Source organism: Platichthys flesus, chromosome 3, assembly GCF_949316205.1.
Source record: "Platichthys flesus chromosome 3, fPlaFle2.1, whole genome shotgun sequence".
NCBI classification, from domain to species: Eukaryota; Metazoa; Chordata; class Actinopteri; order Pleuronectiformes; family Pleuronectidae; genus Platichthys; species Platichthys flesus.
The window spans coordinates 22443662-22463719 of record NC_084947.1 but is presented as its reverse complement, the minus strand read 5'-3'; the positions used below and the strand labels follow the sequence as shown (position 1 = coordinate 22463719).

Here is a 20058-nt window from a genome sequence, read left to right as displayed (position 1 = left end):
CCCAAAACGGAAACAATCAGTGCTTATTACAGACCCGACGTCAGAGTCAGGGCGAGTCATGCAGCTTTGGATGACACACCAAAACACACGTTCACAGCAAGATGCACGTCGGCGTCCCGCAGCCGACGTCATGATGTAAGTTGGTGGAGCATTACAGGATTTTGATACACTTTAAAAAGCTGTACATTGGGAGCCGTCCAATTTATCCACTGACTGTGAGGTGTGCTCTTAGGGTAATAGCATAGGCTCCAACTTTCACAAACTGCAGCATGAACCAGCAGCGAGATTAAAATTCTTTCAACAAAAGGAGCCATGTCAAAACAAGAGCGAGAAACAGCACAGAGCCCTCTGCAGCGGCCCTTATCATCAAAGTAAATACTAAAGACTTCCCATTTCATAATGTTTTCTAAAGTTTGCCATCCAGTGACAAAGGCCAGTTTCATATTTCTTCCACCATTCTGTAAATATTCAATTAGTGAGCTTTACATAGCTGAGGCTGCCGGCTGTCCCAGAAACTGGCCGAGGTTCTTGCCCTCTGGTCTGGAGCCATTTTTAGATGACCTCTGCTCCCTTTTTTTTTTATCAAGCTTCTCACAATAATATTAGATCATTGTAATTGCTTTACAGAACTGCAGCTGCTGTTACGTTTTTTGGATACTGTTGCTGGGAAAGGGGTGTAGAATTTGATTATGTTGTAACCCAAAACTCAAATAAACACCAGTGAGGCAATCGCATCATTATGGCCTGAGTAGGACTTGCAAAAATCACTTCAAGGTCATATATTTAAGTTACTTTAGGAAGTTGAGGCTTCACAAAGGGGCAGTTAACTTGTAACATGTTAACATATACTCCTGTACTCCTCGCAAGGTCTTGTTTCTCATATTCTCATGAAGTCGGAATGTGGGAAAATGTGTTGTATTTGGGTTTAGAGCGTTTAAACTACACCTTGAGAACTCTTTCCAATATTTGCATGACATAGAGCAAAGAAACAGGAGCAGGTGTGACAGGCATATAAATAATTTCATAAAAATGTCTATATTTGATAAAAACATGATTTTAAGGTGCTTGTGAAAGATAAACATACAGTTTGCAAGCGAGTTTCACATTAAAAGCTACTATCTACAGCTTGTTGGAAAATAATGTTAAGTCGTTTATAAATGATTACGTCGGCATGTCGGATAACGTTGTTTACCTACATTGTTGCAGACTTCCAAAGTTGTTATTCCAACTTGAGGTGGCGCTCAGGTGAACCAATTTTTCAGATTTTTCAGAACCGTAAATACAAAGAAAATATGTGGAACTGTATCCAGTCTGAGCTTCAGATAAGGACACCACATTTTCTCATAGGTCTGCAAATCAGTACTTTACTCACCCTACACTCACTATCACAGTCCATTCATTGCATCACTTTCCATCTCATCATCTTTTTCAAACTTTGTACTTTCATCCTCTTCCCAACAGAGCACACACGTCCCTCCCAGCAAATAGACAATAAGAGTTTCACACATTTCTTTGACAAATTCCATCTGTATCCTTTATTTACATCTTGTTTGCGTCTGTGCGTGGAGAAAATAACATAACATCATGCTTAAGCACTCATTGAAAATTGAGTGAGAGCAGAGAGAAAGAGATACGAGTCCAGATCTTTGTCTTTTGTTCACATTTTCTCTTCACCAACAGGTTTTCCATCACAGCTGTCTGCATCTGCTCGCTGTCAGTGTGAGCAGCAGGCCATCAATTTGGTTCATTAGCAGATCTTCCACTTAGTTTCCCATGGTTCTTTGTTTGTGTGACATATATGAACTATGACCTGCGAGCTGATACTGTCAGACTGAATGATCTGAATGTGAGCTGTGCATTAAATCACTGGTCTAGCAGCTTCCTTCGAGAAAATGGAAAAGAAAGGTGTCGTGTGGAAAGAAGTTCATATAGAATAAACTGTGAAAACAATGTCAGCCTGATACTTTGGCTCCAAATATTTATGTTCATCTTGACATGAAATAATTAAGGTGGTTGCTTTGAATAACATGATGTTCTGTTAACAGAAGGCAACTCTTCATGTGAGCTTTATAAAGCAATTGCAACTTATTTATCTAGAAACTGTTACCATTTCTCTTCCCAACAAAAATTATCTTGTGCTGCGAATGCATTCTTCATGGTTAAACAACCTGCACTACACTAAGTAACTTACACATTTACACACATTACTACTCTGTCGTAAAATTCAATAAATTAGAATAATAAATAGTCTTTTATTTGACACAAGCAGCAGAGGTATCAAAGGGCTGATAAAATGAGAGTTTTTCTTTGGAAATCCATAACAGGAATGCGAGGAGGACCCCCACTCCCAATCTTAATTTTTAGCTTCCAAAGAGGACATTTGAACATAAAAATGAATGATGAATCAATTTAGCAGTTGCAGATATGTTGGGGGGCACATTGTGATGGGTCAGTGATTTGAGCCAGTTAAGATTGTTTGTTGCCTTGGAATTTGGACAACCTCTGCCCTCTTGTCATGTACCCCCAACCCCCAGTCCCACCACCTCAAAAGATGCCCAGAATGGCGTCAAGCTCTCCAGGCCTTAAGCGGTGGCTCACATGTTTCTCAACCCCCAACACCTTGCTATCGCTTTAGCTTGAGGGAGTGGGACGTGGGAAACAGGGTTGGGAAAGATAACCCTGCCACCGGGAACCCTGCACAGCACCTACGTATCAGGAGGCTGCAGGAGGCAGGAGGTGGGCCTACAGAGTTCATGTCTTGTCAGGTTGCCTGTGGGAGGTCATTCCACTGCACCAGGACACATGAAGTGCTGATTAGTGTTTGCATCGAGTGGGGAGGCCAGAGATAACTGGAGAGGAAGACAGATGTCAGGGGAAGTAGAGGGAGGGGGGCGGCTGGCCCACTAGTTCCCACCAGGCCGCACTGAAGGATGTACATGGTTTGGTCCTCGGGAAATCTTTTGCCTTTTTCTTCTTGTTGTTCTCACTATTGGCAACAAGTTGACAAGTCTGGACACTTTGTCTCTCCATTGTCTAAATGAGGGCAACTGATATACACGTCTTTGGCCATGTTAGATGAAGCAACTTATTCTACTTTGCCATTTAAAACATATTTGTCCACACTTGGCGCGACAGTGCATGTACACGTCCGTTGTCAATGCGAAACCTTCACAGAGATTCCAACAGTTGTCCCTTTGTTGAACACATTCTGGGCTTATCTGCTTTTCCAGCTTATTGTTTGTTCAGGGTCTTCCCTCCGACCGTAAGACTTTATAATAAGTTAAACTTTCTCGAGTGTGGACTATCTGCAGCCACACTCAGCCACCACCATACCTTCAAACTTGTACTTGTAGGTGACAACACCTGTGTCATCCAGGTACAGCAGGGAGATGGGGTCGAGCTTGGTGGGCACACAGCAGGCGCGTGCTGCTTTCTGAGGACTGTTGATATTGATCAATGTCTGCACAATGGCATGCTTGGTGGGTGTGACATGCTTTGTCAGTGGGAATGAGCAAATTCCAGCGCACTCAAAGGCATCGTAGCCTGTGGGTGCCAGGATCCAACTGTCCCATCCAATATCTTTGAACTCAACATAGAGAGATTGTTTCTTGCAATGGTTGCCTTTGGCATTGCGACGAATGCGAGAAGCTGAGTCATAGATCAGATTAGATCTCATTTGTAATAGGTCCTCCTCCTCTGGCTCAGCCTCTTCCTCCCCCCCATACCTGTCCCTTTCCAGCTCTCCCCAAAGACCCCTTTCTAAATCATTCGGCAGAACCATGTTCGAGGTTTCGTGGTCAATCATTTCATTCAGCTCGCGCTTGTCATCACGATGATCACTGCTTTGGTCATCTGAGAAAACAATCAGCAAGGGTTTGTGTTTTTCTTCAGGGCTGGTGTCAATCTTCATGTCTCCTTCAGGTAGATTACTGTCTTTGCTGTCATCGGTTGAACCCTGAACATTATCATTTGCCACACTGGCAATATGCACTTCCAACCTGTGCGTGGTGCCTTGGTCAGATTTGCGCCAGCGTTGGAGAGCAACAGTGAGGTCAAAGGCCTCCCATCCGTTATCAGTGCCGTAGACCTGGCGTGAAGCCAACTCCACCCGCTCTATCCGCTCTCCTCCCGCTCTTAAAGCATCTCCTCTCACAGTGTTCTCATCCGTCGTGTTGTCGTCCAGGTCGTGCAATTCTAGTTCATAGATTGTGACCTTGCGGTCGACCCCAGCATAGAGGTGACGGTCAGTCTGGACAAGGGTGTAGAGTCGTAGTTCTGCTGCTGTGATGCGTTCATGATGGGGGACTGACACGTTAAAGAGGAGGGGGTGACGCCTCACTCCTCCAACACCCACAACTCTCGGAGATGAATCTGGGGGAGAGCATGAGTGGTCAAATTAAAATTGCATTCTGTCTTTTCAATGTATGTATTCAGCAGAGCTTAATATCATCCACACCAAGCTGAATTTGATAAAATTCACTCTACTGATTTGGGAACAATAAAATACTTTCTTAATTCTATTGCAAACTGTCCTTTTTAGCAAAAACACCATTTTGATTTGATCATTGCCATGTACAAGGAACAGGATTGTGACCCAGGTAAAAAAGTTAGTTAAATTAGTTTTTTGTATGCGTGTCTATGATTGTCCCCTGTTAATATGGGTTTGTTTAGTAGATTTCCTTACTCTTGAGACAAATTGTGATTAGTGAATATGCTCCCTTTATTTAAAAAACTTTTTTTTTTAAAATAAAATGATATTTAAAAATGTTGTATCTTGTACTATTTACTTTAGCCTTGCAGAGTGTGATGACAAAAGTACAAATAATATTTAAAAAGAAACACAATTAAACTAAACAAGGCAGCAAATAAGAAATAAAAATGGTAGTTGTCCTTTTGATCCATTTTTATAAATAAAAGGGTCATCATCATAGAAGCACCAGAGCAATACCTTCATTTTTGAAGCTGCGGATGATGTTGGCGGAGGGCATGGCAGTGTGGTCATTAGCAAAGCGGTTGTAGAGCTCCATCATGTACTCAGGCGGCTCCTCTCGTGTGCTCCCCGGAGGCAGTGGAGGACCCAAGCCCGACAAGTTGAAAGTCTGCATAAACTGTTCCTTCAGGCTCTCCAGCAGGCTCTGCATGTCCACGTTGCTGTCCTGCTCCAGCAGTGACAGATCCACCACCCCCCCATGCCCGTCTCCCAGCCCCGGAGCTGGGCGATGCCTCTGATGGGCACCAGAGATGGGACTGCTCTCTCCACAGAGAGGCTCCTGGGGGAGCAGGATGAAAAACAGCAGCAGCCACGTCTTTGAGCTGCAGATGGTTCCCAGTTTAGAGACCCAAATACTCGCCATGAGAGAAACAATCTGCAGCTTTCTATTGTATGCCCTCTGTGGTTGTCTATAGATGGGCTGATGCAACAGTAAGAAAAATATCTCTGGATTCCGAAGGTTAATTTAGATATTATTCATCTCATCTGTTGCCACAAAAAGTTCTGTTGTCCCAGGCAGTAGTCAGTTGTGTTGTTGACCCTGGGGCTGACCAGGCTGAACCTCTCTGCAGTTTGTATTCCTGCTGCTCTCCTCCAGATCTCACAGCATTTATTCGCATGCACACCTTTTGATGTCCTTTGCGTCGGGGCTGCAGTTCCGCTGACAGGGTGGCCGAGGCTCGTCTTTGTCCCTCCGACTCATCTCTGTTGTGTCCTGTCCTCTGTCAGTCCCTCTCTCTGTTCTCTGCTCTCCTCTTCCCAGCTCTTTCTTTCTGTCCCTTATCTATGATATGGTGGTCTCTGCATTGCTTGGTGCTTATGGTCTCTTAGCCTGTGTGTGTGTGTGATTGTGTGTGTTTGTGTGTGTGTGTGCGCGCATGCCTTCAAATTTGTGTGATGCACATGAGCGTGTGTTATCTCACAACCTTAATGAGGATTTTGTAAACACTGTCCTGTAGCCTCTTCCTTGTGGAAGCGCTATTTTGTTTGGGTGGGTGCTCCGGGCTTGATATTCTTCATTTGTTTATTTGCTTTGTAAATGGTGGAGTTCTGCGAGCTGCTGTCTGGACTCCATTGACCATTTCTTTTCGACAAAATACTCTGTTGATATTGTCGAGTGCAACAGGATATATAAATGTCCAAATGAAATTGAAACGCAATGAGGTGTGAGGCCCTAATGATGGAGAGTGAGAGATACTGAGCTCACAGTGGGTATAGAGTGAATTTCAAGTATCTCCTGAGGACAACAGGGTGGCAAAAAATAATCACTTGTGTTCATTAGGCAAAGCTCCAATGTTTGCTGAAATGTTTTTCCTTTTCTGGTGAGCGGACACAGCGTCTGAAATGGCTTATCTGTGCACAAGAGGCCCCGTTTTTGGAGCAAGAGCAAATACAATGGGGCACAGACATAATCATGAGGTTTGCATCAGCAACAAGAGAAATGATGCTTCAGACACTGGATGAATCAATGAGAAAAACCTCCACCATCCAACATGTCATTACTGCATGTATGAATATGCTGCTCTTGGTGGAGCAGACTCCCAGCAACAAGAGGTCAGAGCTCTCAGAGGTTTAATGACTCAAACGTCAGATTTGCATAACTGACTGATTCGTCATCTGAACCCTCATTCCACTCCACAAAGTGTCCTTCATTCCTGAGCTTCTTTATGTGACCTGCAGATACACTCCTGATTGTGGCTCTTCACAGAGGTGGGAAGGAATGGAGTTTTTCCTGCCTCTGCCACTCATCTGCCAGGCTGACAGTTGACAGACGTGCTGTTATCTGTCGCTCTGTGTTACTGCTGCCACAACAGACTATCCCATCCTCCTAATGGCTGTCAGAAGGCTTTTCAGAGGCAATGTATAAACAGTGAGCCCCCTCCACTTGGTCTCTACTATGGACCGCAACTCAAAACAGATGTGGATATGTGAAGGCCAGAGTCGCTATTTTGAGACTGAAACATTTTGTGCTGACATCTGCATTTCTTCCATATAAAAAAAATAATATTTTTTTTACATTGTAGCTTGGTTGAAAAAGTTATTCATGTGTAGATGATACCACAGTAAAACTGATTTATGTTAAAATCCTTCCAAAACCAGATTTGTCATCAGTTTTACAAAACTGGGTATATCTGAAGCTGAATGTATCTGCAATAGATCAGTCATTTGGTTAAGATTCCATCAGATACAGACACATCCTTGAGTTCATTTGGAGTCGTTGCTGGCTGCCCAAAACATGTATACTGTCCTTTTAGCTCAGTTTTTGTCCCAATTCCTTGAAAGAATTTACAGATTAAACAGTCTGAGGTTTGACTCTTTTTGTTCTGAAAAAAGCTGCATTTTATCTCTGGAAACAAGGTTGTTGAGAGTGAACAGTGGGGGTGCCGGCGGTACAACTAATGTATATATTTACAAGTAGTAATTTAAGCCCGGGTCAATAAGAAAATGTATCGATTGAATGCAGTCTCTGGAGTGAATTATAACAGACTTGTTGGCCATGCTAACCGCACAGCTCTGTGGATAACTAAATATTCAGATGGTTTTAGGGATATTTCCGTCAAAAATGAAAAATCACTCATTATCTAATCACCACAATGTCGATGGAGGGGCCCAGGATCAGAGCAGACATTTAGGCATAAAATACGGTGTAAATGATGCTGCTTAAAATCTAATTTGAATGTCGGGTCTTACTGACACTTAGATGACATCACAGGAGCAGTGTGGAGGCATGTTATGTTTCTATATGTTGTTTTTTACGTTTTGAAGAATCGGCCCCCATTTACTCCCATTGATTTGAATTTGTATGCTATAAGTTTACCCCTGAAGCTCTCAATGTGTTTTGTGGACTCAAGCACTTCACTCGCCTTCCATCAGCATAGTGGTGAGTAGATAATGAGTGCATTTTCATTTTTGGGCGAACTATCCCTTTATCATACCTGTTACATGTTAGCATGTTAGCTTGCTCAGTGCAATGATAGCATGCTGATGTTAGCATTAGCTTGAATCACTGTTGTGCCTGTAGTGTTACAAGCAGCAGTAAACAAGATCCTGATGTGTCAGATTAAATATGTCAACCCATGACCACTGTTCACTGTATGCCTGCAGGCCTGTAGCAGTTTGATCACGTCTCACATTTATTGCCATTACCACTATCACGTTAATGATGACTATAAAGTCTATGTATACTGATTTGTTCGTATGCAAAACACATGTTTGTATGTGATGAAAGGTTATTTAATGCATTTATGCAACAAAACACATTAGTGCAGTTTTATTTATTTAACTAACATATCAAATGAACTTGAATTAACATTGTATCTGTATTGTCCACCATTATGATCAGTTCTCTGATCAAAGGGTGCATCTGTGGCATCACTGTGGCATCTCCTGTCGAGTAGATACAACAAACTTGAGTTGGATTGTAAGTCTTTATTAGGAGTTGTGATATTTAAATGTCTGATAACAGACTTTCAGGTCCAGACAGAGCTCAAATGGAAACCAGCCAGTGTCATTCCACCGGGGGAGTTCATAATCACCTCCTGTGAAATTAGGTCTGTTGAGGTTGATGGAGTTATTGATCCATACACTACTGCGTTTGAAAATGACATCTAGGTGGGAGCCTGAGTCTTTCCACTGAGGAACTTCTCAATGTCTCTTTGCAGCTCTTCGTTGCGTCTCTGGGCCTCATCTCGACTGCGCTCTGCATTCCTCAGACAGATCTCCAGAGCGGCCACACGGCGGCGCTCTGCCTCTAGAGCCAACTGGAGCTCTGCCATTGAGGCCTTCAGCTCCTGGTTCTCCTGCTGCACACTGAGAGACACGACCAGGGTTCACTTATACAGCAACAAAGTCCAAAAGAAGAAACAATTTTTTTCATCTATTACAATTTGGGAATGATGACAAGAAAAAACTTTACAAAGTCCCCCTGTGCAATGTTGAGTGTCAAAATTTGAGTAAAAAAATATATAAATAAATATGATATTAATCCGCTTCTTTCCTTTAAAAATCAACTTGTTTCAAGAGTTTCGGGTTCCTTTTTTGTTTTAGTTTTTTTGATATCAGTATAACTGATGTGTTTCGTGGCCTTTGGAGAATTTCCAGAATATTAACATTAGTAGTAGTACTAAAGTTATACAATCTTTACCACTGCTAAAACACTGATTTAAAAGTTTTGAATTGGCTTATAACAAATTACATATTTTAAAGTTTGAAAAAAGGAGGTGTCCTTCATATAGAGGTTGGTGAGGGTCTTACTGGTTCGTGAGTTAGTATGAAGGTAAACATTGTGTTTCCATGTGACTCATCAGCTGAACCTACCTGTCTATAGGCAACTGGTCGTCTTTCTTCAGCTCAGACTTGCTGTTGACCTCCTGACCTGAACCACCCACTGGCAGGGTCTCTACACTCTTCTGATGGGACAGGACCTTGGTAGGATGGGACTTGCTGTCAGGTTTCTGGGAGCCATCTATTGAAGAACCTTTGCTGTCACTTCCTCTGCGGGACGTGAGCGTAGGCTCCCCCTTCTTGTTACTCATCTGAGACCCCCCGAACAATGATCCTGAGCTCCGGAGGTCCAGGATCCTAAAAATGTCCTCTGACAATGTCTCGCTCTTCTCCTCCACCACCTCCTGGATGCGACTCCACCGGTTGAGTACGTCAGCCTTAGCTGCCATCCCGGTGAGGGGGCAGGTGAAGGTGGGCAGGGTCTGGGTGCGTTTGCGGGGACTTCCATGCCAATCGTCTGTGGAATGTAAGATTTGGTTGTGCGAGCTGCAGTTCCCTTTGTCTGGGCCTGGACTGTCAGTGTCCTCCTCCTCTTCTGGAGACTCAGACAGAGATGCATCACCCATCTGAGATAAGCACAAAACATTTTATTTACAGATATACAGCCTACATAGAAGTCTTTATGTGTGCAAAGTATGTAGGATCACCAAACTAACACAGTCTTAAGCTACAGTGCAAGAAATAAACATTTGTTAGTGATCTAGGATTTTTCTAGATCAGGGGTCATAAAGGGGCCAACATTTAAACAGAGGGGCCAATTAAATGTCCAACATCCATGAAAACAGGTCAATCTGAGAAGGGCTGTTTCAGACAGGGTAAAAAGGGAGGTGTTTTAAACGATCCTTGTGGTATTTTGACCAAAAAATGTTACAGACATTTCATTTAGACTCCAAGGAACCATGCAGTAAAATGGGCATAACTTCTGACAGGACAGGAAACTTCAGGGGCCAATCAGATTTCACCCGGGGCCAGTGCCCCCGTGGCCCCACCTCTGGATCTGCGCCTGACGTGTTCATGTCCACATGATTTGGCACTAGCAGCCAGATTACTCAGGTACTGAAACCATCAGAGTGACTGTGTGTACCTCTGCAGACTCCCAACCCACAAAGCTTCGGGGAGTGTTCTTTTGGCTCTCTGCCTTTTTGGAGGGAGGGGAGGGAAGCACGTCTTCGGAGACAGGAAACAGTGTCTCATGTTGTCTGATCATCACTGTCATCAGCTTCTGGATCTGAGGAGTCGCTGAGAAGAAATAGAAATGACACAATGATCAAAATCTGCAAATTCTTGATTTACATTATTCACGTCTTTATAAATTCCCTTAAATACTTCAGATATATTTGTGCTTGTTTTCTCTTTTTTGTACTTTTATGTTATTTTGTACTGTTCAAATACAAAGGCCATATATCAGCAGGATGATAAAGATGTTGGTAAAGTTTGTGGGATCGATGAAGAAGTACAGGATTTTGTTACTTAGCAGCAGGAATAAAAAGGCTACATGAAAAGACTCATGTCTAAAAAAGAAAAAGATGTTGTAATGCCACATGTCAATGCTTAATAAAATTCAAGGTCATAAATTGACATATTTAATCACTTCTATATATTCTCCCCTCCTCACATGGGTCAACATCTGTGGTAGGACACACAGCCGGCACTTCCTATAAGTCATCTAAAACAACTTGTGCAATAACAAGACAAAAGTTGACTGTTAAAACAAATTTGCCCTATTTATGATTTAATTAAGAGATTGAATAACAATAAAAAAAGCTAGTCTATTCGCTGCGAGGCAGGTCCCCCAAACTTATTCTGCTTAAGGCCTCCAGACGTACAGGGCCCGCCTGACATGTTTGTTCTCACCCTTCATCACATCGATGGGATCTTCCATCTGAGGTTTCAGCAGGTTAATCCCCATCACTGTAGCCAAGTTCTCCACATTCATCTTGTTCACCTTGGAGTGTTGCTGCACCTCAAACAAAAACCTGGAAACAAAAGAAGACTAAAGGAACTGCTGTGGCTCAGCATGTGTCAGGACTGGAAACTGATCTAAGAACAGTATTGGTGTTTTTAACCTTAAGGACTCTGGGAGATTCAGTGAATGTACAGTAGACAGTCTTACTCAAGGACATTTCAATGAACATGTAGGTGTCCTCTCCTGAACGGCCCATAATGCTTTGTGCTGCAGCTTCTATACTCACCGGCACACATAACTCAGAAGGTTGTAGTTGGTTCTGGGGAGAAGAGAGATTTGTTTCTCCAACTTTTCCCAACCCTGAAAGTACAGAGGGGCAGTAGGTTAAAACACATAGACACACACACACAAACACACACGCACACACACACACACACACGCACACACACACACACACACACACACACACACACAAACACACACACACACAAACACACACATACACACACACACACACAGCCACACAGCCACATGGCCCTGGCTCATGACTTCAGAGGACATTACATTGATTTCCTGGGGACTTAGTTACCACTTGCTTTACCCTAATTCTTACCATTATCTTAACCTAAAACCACCTGTAAGCTAGACCTATTAACCAAGTCCTAAACTCACCTTAGAACTTCCTCACCTTAGAATTTAGGGATTTGCATTACAGCACTCGCCCCTATAATGTGACTGTTTGTGTCTGTGTGTGTGTGCATGGTCCAGGTATTGCTACCTAAACCTGTTTACACAGACACAAACACACACACATACACACACACACACACACACAAACACACACGCACACACGCTTACCTCTGTGTTGCTGCAGTCCAGCATGCTGGTACAGTCTAGAAAGTCTTGGTATTGAGTCCAGGGCACCACAGGCTCTGGCAGCTCCCTCAAGTACAGCTTGAGAAGTGAAGCCACCGTGTGGACATCTGTGTCACTGCGTGCAACACATTCACAATGAATATCCATTTACACTTTAACTGACTGTTATTCCTTTAACTGGTACTTGAGCCATGGAGCCAACGTTGGGTGCATGAGTTATCACATGCATTTGATCACATGTTGTATATGGAATCCTTTAACCTTTAAATGTAACATAATGTTAACTGCATTCTACACACATGCATATATATGTGGCTGTTCTGTATCTGAGTTGTATGTATGGTTTTGTTCCATCCTGACCAGACCTGTGTAAATATTTTAACTGGACTAAAAAGCATGTGCATGGTGGGCTACAGTGTAAACATTGTCTTAGTTACATTCCAAAATCCACTGGTGACAAAAGTTCTGCACGACCTCATTGTTTGGGCCTCTGGGTCTATTTTGTATATTTATCTCTACAAAAGGGTTGGTTTCATTTGTGTGGTTTTGAAGAATACAGTTAGAGAAAACACAAAACCTTGCTCTTTTATTTTTTCTTTCTGGCCTGAAGTATTATATAAATCATGTGTCTGTGACCCTCGTAACTGTGTGCTCCGCCAACCCGGGCAGACAAACATGTTAGACTGATGTTTTAGTGCTCTGTCAGAGGAGCCTGTGATGTTGAGTAACACAGACGCCCTCCTGTGTTCCTGCCAGAACAGGATGTGGTGTCGCTTTCAGCTCAGAGGACAGAAATCTATCAGCCTCTCTGCATCTCTTTCATCTCTCCCTGCTTTCTCAGAAGAAGTAAAACTGAAAAACTGTTGATTGACTGAGGCTAGGACAGTTTCACCGTATATAGCAATGACCTTCTTCAGCTCATGCACTCACTAACCAGGTTTAAAGAAGGCTCCAAGTTGTTTCAGAGTTTTAGTTTGTTTGAGATGTGTAAAAAAAATCTTTTAATGTTCACTATTTCCTGTCTTTTTCAATTACAGGATTTCAAATAATATATGTAACACTCCTACACACAATAACACTTTCACAACCGGTCAGAAAATCAAGAAGTTAATATTTAAATATTATATCACATCATTCTGTCCATTCATAACAATGAGTGTATACCTGGGGAAGGACGGCCTCTCTCCAGCATCGAAGGCGTCTCTGAACTGTTTGACGGCGTTGTCCTGCCCCGGCAGGCGGAAGATGCCCTCCTCATTCAGACCGTGTTCTTTAATAAACTCCACACACTTCTGCACCAGGATCGGTACCATGTGAGGACCGAAACGTTGGTCATACGTCACAGTGTCCATGAGACTCTTTCCAAACACTGTGGGAAGAGAAACATTTAAAAAACACAGAGACTAATTAAAAGAAATTCCTTTAAAAACGGAAAGTGCAGTTTAAAACCACTTTCAAGAAAATAAAAGAGATTAAAAGAGATGAAAGAAATAAAAATGATATACTAGATTTAGAAAAGCAAATTGAAGGTGTTCCATTTTACAACTTATTAATACAAGTACATGGAATGGTCTTAGATTTTGTGAAATAGTTTAGTTAAAGGCTCTTTTAAATAAAAGTTTTCAATCTGGACATTTTCGACCAGTAACGGGATCAGAAAAGATGTGACATGTTCGATCCAGCACTATTTGTGTTTGTTTTACACAGTGTATACTTCAGGGGTGAGGTAAGGTTCAACATTTAGGGGAGGGGGGGGGGGGTTATTTGCTTTCATGCTGAGAACTAGATGAGTAGATTCACTTTCATGTCCATTAGATGATTAGCTAGGATAAAGGCTGCAAACAGAAAATATCAGCTGCTCTCTCAGCCGGGAACAGTCACTTCCTGCAGGCTTTTCATCATCATAATTTTGCAAAGACTCCAGGAAGTCACTGCTAAGAAAAGCACATAACCTTGGAAAACCTGATTTAGTCCTGATTGATTTTTATCATATGTTAATCAGTGAGCTTTAAAGCTATTTTATAATCTTCAGTTAAATGACAGTGACATCTTCTTTTAAACAGTTTTATCGAACCTCCACTTGTCGGTACTCCGATGACTCTGCGTAGGGAGCGGACCCACTCCTCCATGTCACTCTGGGAGTTTGCCATGAACACATATGGACCTCGCTCTCTGTCTCCTGTTTTTCCTGCGTGAGTAGTATTAGTAGTATGTCAGTAGTATGTAAACACTGCATCACACAACAAAATCTTAAGCTCCGACTGTCACAAAAATATAAATTCCTACCATACAGATAAGATTTGTCCTGCACAGACCATAGGCGAATCTAGGATTTTTCTAAATCAAGGGCAGGGGCCACAATTTATATATCTAACAACCATTCAAAACCCCTTATTAAATATTAAATGCACATTCTAAGTCATTCTTTGTTTACTGTTATCTCTATAACTTTGAGCAAAGCCAGACATCATTATATATTTTAAAAAATGATCTGTGTTCAGGCACATTGTCAACATAGAAAGAGACAGATACCAAAGAGCGACCTGCAGCCCCAATGGGACAGGTGGCATTTAAAAACACTGGCTTTCAGGAAATGTTACAGAGAAATATTTTCATCTCCTCTATATAAAATAACAGTGCTCATGTATCACTGTTATACACAAAACTGGAAAAAGGTGTTGGAATAAGCAATGTGAGGCCTAAAGTCACTTCTGTTCACTTTTGAGATTCATTCATATGCTCACGTGGTATGATCTCGAACAGGTACTTCCCAGGGTCGTCTGAGTTTGGAGGGATTTCGTTAACTTTACAGAATCGTAGCTGAACGACTCCCTGGAGAGCAAAGCACACACACACACACACACACACACACAGAAACACACCCACACACACAGAAACACACCCACACACACACACACACACACACGCACACACAAGTGAGTGAGAACAAATGTACTGAGAGAGATGGAATGTAATGTCCAAAACAAAAGAAGAGAACCAACTACTAATATTTACTTTCATTCATTCATTCATAGACCACCTATTTCTACTCTTTATATTACCAGCACATAGGTGCAGAACAGTTTCTTTCACTATGTGTCACATGAGTTTTTTGCAGACGCTCAACACTATGAAAATGGAGAGTTGATGCTCCCTGCTCATCTGTTCTCAGTTCCATGGTTACATCACAGCATGTAGGCTAAAACACAGTTCACCTCACACTTCACCAAGTGTGAAGCCGACTCCTTCCATCTGCCACTGTCCCACTCCTTCATCTCAGCTTTTATACCAAGCTCAGAAGAAGCATTGACTCTAAGGATTTCTGAGTTACTCCTAATGTTCCTGTGGCTTTTTGTGTTTATCCATCAGTTGGTGGTTGTGCGGCCATGTTCAATGTCACTGAGTGCAGTTGTGTTCTTGGTTTTCATGAACTGTTTGAGTAGCTCTTGTTTCTTAACAGGAAGTACATGAGAAGGAAGGCAAAACATGTAGATGTGTAAGAGAAGTGGTGAAGAGAAATGAGACCTAAAGTTTCAAGGCCAGAGCTAAAGCATTGTTTCTTTTTAACATGATAGCATAGTCAACAAATTTGATCACAATCTCTGAATGTTTATCAGAGGGTAAAGGGATTTCATATGTGTACATGTGGAGCCACTGCGGTAACAGGCCACTTTCATGGGGTCACAGCCTCTACTGTTTTTGAAGGTTTACCTACACCATGCACAACATGCAGAGAGAGGAACATCAACATCACAAAGAGAGCAGGAAAGTACAACATATACAAGTTTTAAATGACTGGGGACCTCTCATGTGTGGCTTCATGCATTATTCATGTTGTGTACAGGAAGTGTGGGAATTATTCATTAGCCATTTCCTATTATGCTTTGAACTTCCTGTACATATAAAACCTTTTATTGAAAAATACTGACTCTATATAAACTTTTTTAATAAAAAAAATGCCATGCACAGTATTCTATTCTATTCTATTCTTTCTATATATATATATATACTTTGATATGGTAATTTTGCAAAAAAGCTGGCAGGATAATTTCCTTCAGAGTGATAAACGTCTTAACTTATCTCAAATATACTTCTGGGCAGCACTTAATATAAAATAGAAAAATGGACATTTAATAACATTGAGATCATTTTGATGACAGTTATATCACATGTAAGTCACTGCAGGGCCAAATAAAAAAGGTAATTGGAGCATTTTAATTTTGGAATATGCAGCATGAAAACATTTGCTCATTTTTTTCATTACAAGAATTGACAATTCAATAATAATAATCATCATCATCATCATCATAGTAATAATCATCACAATGAGGAGGGTCTCACCTGGACAGTGGTCTCCTTGTCATCTTTGTGGTAGGTCAGTGTGCTGCCTCTCAGCACAAAGTAACGCTGCTGCCAGTTCTTCACCAAAGACCTCTGTTGTTTCTTGAGCCAGCCGGCCTTCAGCGGCCTCTCCATGGACCTGGGGGATCGTGGTGAGCCCGGCCCGGTGCCTCCCTCTCCAGGTATCACAGTCCTTGATCGTGCTAAAGAAAAACCCACCACAAGAAAGCAGCTTGGGAAAATATTTCCAAGAACAACAATCCCCAACATATGCTGTGTCACATTTGAAGCTGTTAGAACATTACCAAAACACAAATGCTACTCAAGTCATACAAAGCACTTCCCCCTTCTTGATATGCATCAGCCTATCAAGGCTGAGAGCTGCTCTAGGTCTATTTTTGTTCCCCGTGCATTCAGTCTGAAAGGAAAATGCTGGTCAGAGCTGACCAGTTTCCTGTGCACGGTGCATGAATGTAGCTGTGATTCTTCTATGTGAAAAACACAATAGTCTGCAACAGACTGACCGACAAACAATACGAATATAAGTCTATATAATTCATAAACATCTGTCTGACTGTACATGGAACACATATTTCAAACTGTACATCTTATCGCCTTCAGTCTTAACATGTCTATTGTTAATGGCCCAGGGAAGTGCAGTTTCAAATTTGGTGTGACACAAACTAGGGTCTGAAGTTTGTGTGGGTTGTTTCAAAGAGCTCTAAAAAGTCTTCATGCAACGTATGAAAAAACAACATGTAAATCATTCAAACTTAAGTTAAAACCACACACGTAAACAGTTACACATTTAGTTTAATTTGAGGAAACACATTGACTGAAAAAATCCTTAATGCAGATTAACCAGGTAGGATGAACACAAGTTTTTCTAACTCACTCTGCACCATAGACTGCACACAACGTCCAACACACAAACAATAATAAGTAACAGTTTATTGTAGAACTGTATGAGGAGAACTCTGAAACATGAACGCAGGTCAACTTAACAGTCCAATTCAAACAGGCAGGTTTACAACAGGCACTGCACTACTAAGACAGAAAGGTCAGAGATCAAGATCTACATAGACTTAATCTCACAAATGAACATCTTCCTATTTTTTAGTTGTTCTACAAAACGTGACCCTTCAATAGTACGTGTCACCCTGTGAGAGGCCACGATGGAAAGGAACAGAGATCGCGGTGTAAGTGGCCCAGGGAGGACAGAGTCAGATGGAGACAGAGGAGATAACGGGAGTGAGATTGAGCCCCGTCGCTCAGTTGTTCTTTAATTCACTGAGTCTACTTAAGAAGGATAATGGAGGAGAAGAGAAGAAGAAGGGCTGCCCAGGGATAAACAGGAAGCTGCCACCAAATTGCCACAGGGCCACCCACGATTTGAAGGCCTCCACCTAGACGCTTGAGAGTCCTTTTGTGTCATTTCTGGAACCTCAGCCGCCCATGACTTGTGAAGGGTTAACACATGCTGTTGAGGAACCCTGAGCCCACACACAGAGGCCGATGTCACACCACACCCTCAGCTGACAAATACACAATTCCTTTCAAGTAGCCTCAACTCATGATGAGCCAAGAGCTTCACTGCACCTCAAAGACACGTTCAAAGCTCACTTGATATGGTGGGAAATGATATTCAATGTCTCCTGGTAACTGTGGAGGAGTTTGTACACATTGGAAGAACTAACTTTGATTAGATATTCACCTTAAGAACAATACACAGACATATGTACATTTTTACATATGTCTTGCTTGGGTGTACTCTCGCCCAATGTCAGCCCCACATTGACATCGATTTCTGGCCCTACTGGGACTTTGTAGACAGATTTAGGTCCCTACAAAATGAGTAATACCTGTAGCACACACACACACATATGCACTGCACACATGCGTCACATACACACTGCCATACTGTATATGTGAGCAGAGTTACATCGGATACAGACAGCACTGAAATCAGAGTTCACGCAAAACTTGCATCAGTTTCCTGCTGCGAGCCTGCGTCACTCCTGTTCCACCGAATGTAATAAAACATGGGCCACGGAAATCACCACAGGGTTAGGAAATTAATTAAGGAATCACCAGCTTTCAGATGTGAAACATACTGTCATACTGAAAAGTTTGCTAATAAAAGTGACTGATACACAGTCATCATGAAGCAGATGAAATGTGTGCGGTGGTGGGGGGGCTGCTACTTCCTTCAGGAGAGCTCAACAACCAACCACTGATGGTAAGATTGATTAGAGTCACAGCTAACACGTTGCATGTTGTGAAGCATAGCAGCAGTGTGGAAAGCTGAGCCTGTATCTGAATGTGTGTGCAGATATCAGACAGCTGCAAGTGTTGTGACATCTTAGCCTGAGAGGAACTGAGGCATGTAACTGCAGAGTCCACCCTGTGTTAACACTGGTGAGTATTAGTGAGTCTAGACTGCTGTGCAGTAACCGTAAAATACACTGTACACAGGCACGCATGCACGCACACATACACACACACACACACTCTCTCACTCACTCACTCACACACACACACACTCATACTCGCACATACACACACCCTCTCACTCACTCACTTACACACACACACTCATACTCACACACTCACAGTTGTGTCTCCATGACTTAAGAGGACATAACATTGACTTACATTGTTTTCCTGGAGATTTACTCTATTTGCCTAACACTGATCTTTACCCTGACCTACACCTAAGCTAAAAGCATGTCTTCACTTACATCATTATTACATAATCATGTTTGTCCCCATAATGTGACTTAGGTCCCGACAATACAGGTAATACTTGACTAGTCTTATTTCAACCACTGGTTGCTATTTATAAAAAACACTTGACAGTCAAGCGACATCAAAGTAATAAACCACAGTCCATTCTATATTAGTCGACCATGATGTTAGAATGAAACAAACTCTGGTTACAATTAACATGCAACCACCAGTGTGCTCAAAAACCCACAGAGAGAAACAATGGGCATATATATAGATATACATGAATATGCTGCATCCTCACTGCTGACAGCGAGCGCAGTACTGCCTCAGACCTACCTATCCGACCTGTCTCAGCCTTGAAGGTGCTGAAGTCCCAGTTGCGAGGTAGTTTCAGAGACATTATCCTTTAAGTGGTTGTACAGGTCAGTCGTTCATCTCACACACATACACACACACACAGACACACATTGATACACACTCACACGCAGACAAGGACTGGAGAGATCTCTCAGATCACACTTCCTACTTCCTGTGTGTTCATCTGTTCTTCTCCTTTTCAGCCCATCATAACGCATCGCCTCATGCTGCCTTTACATCCGTGTTCATACTTGTTCTTATCAGTGTCATGTGTAAGTGCATTCAAGGCTTATGTACTCACAGGACTTCATTTAGTGGGGAGTTTTCAGATGACTAATGGTCTGGTTTGGAACAAAAAACAGGGGGGTCTTGTTAGAGGAAATGGTTTGTATCATGGTTTGTCTCCTTTTATGAGGATGTTGCTTCACAGCTCAGGCTGCAGCAGAGTCACTACGACTAACGTTTTCCCCTGTAACTTTAATGAACTAAACCCCTGTTATATATCGGCAGCTCTTTTTACAAAATGTGGAAGAAGACCCAAAGTAAAAAAAAATGTCACACACACCAAACCACG

General features: G+C 42.2%; 2 protein-coding genes across 2 annotated transcripts; both read right to left on the bottom strand.

The window, feature by feature from the left end:
• Window positions 1-1952: 1952 nt before the first annotated feature.
• bmp10 (bone morphogenetic protein 10) lies at window positions 1953-5795 on the bottom strand. Its single transcript, XM_062385045.1, has 2 exons — window positions 4949-5795; window positions 1953-4371 (listed from the first exon to the last, which is right to left on the bottom strand). Exons 1-2 carry the CDS (start codon window positions 5352-5354, stop codon window positions 3302-3304), a joined length of 1476 nt encoding a protein of 491 aa, XP_062241029.1. The 5' UTR covers window positions 5355-5795; the 3' UTR covers window positions 1953-3301.
• Window positions 5796-8404: 2609 nt separating this feature from the next.
• On the bottom strand, window positions 8405-19647 carry arhgap25 (Rho GTPase activating protein 25). Its single transcript, XM_062384846.1, has 11 exons — window positions 19464-19647; window positions 16398-16600; window positions 14801-14888; window positions 14131-14244; window positions 13221-13425; window positions 12039-12171; window positions 11467-11540; window positions 11129-11250; window positions 10359-10513; window positions 9308-9840; window positions 8405-8800 (listed from the first exon to the last, which is right to left on the bottom strand). The coding sequence occupies exons 1-11, from the start codon at window positions 19525-19527 to the stop codon at window positions 8599-8601; spliced, it is 1893 nt and encodes a 630-aa protein (XP_062240830.1). The 5' UTR covers window positions 19528-19647; the 3' UTR covers window positions 8405-8598.
• Window positions 19648-20058: the final 411 nt, after the last annotated feature.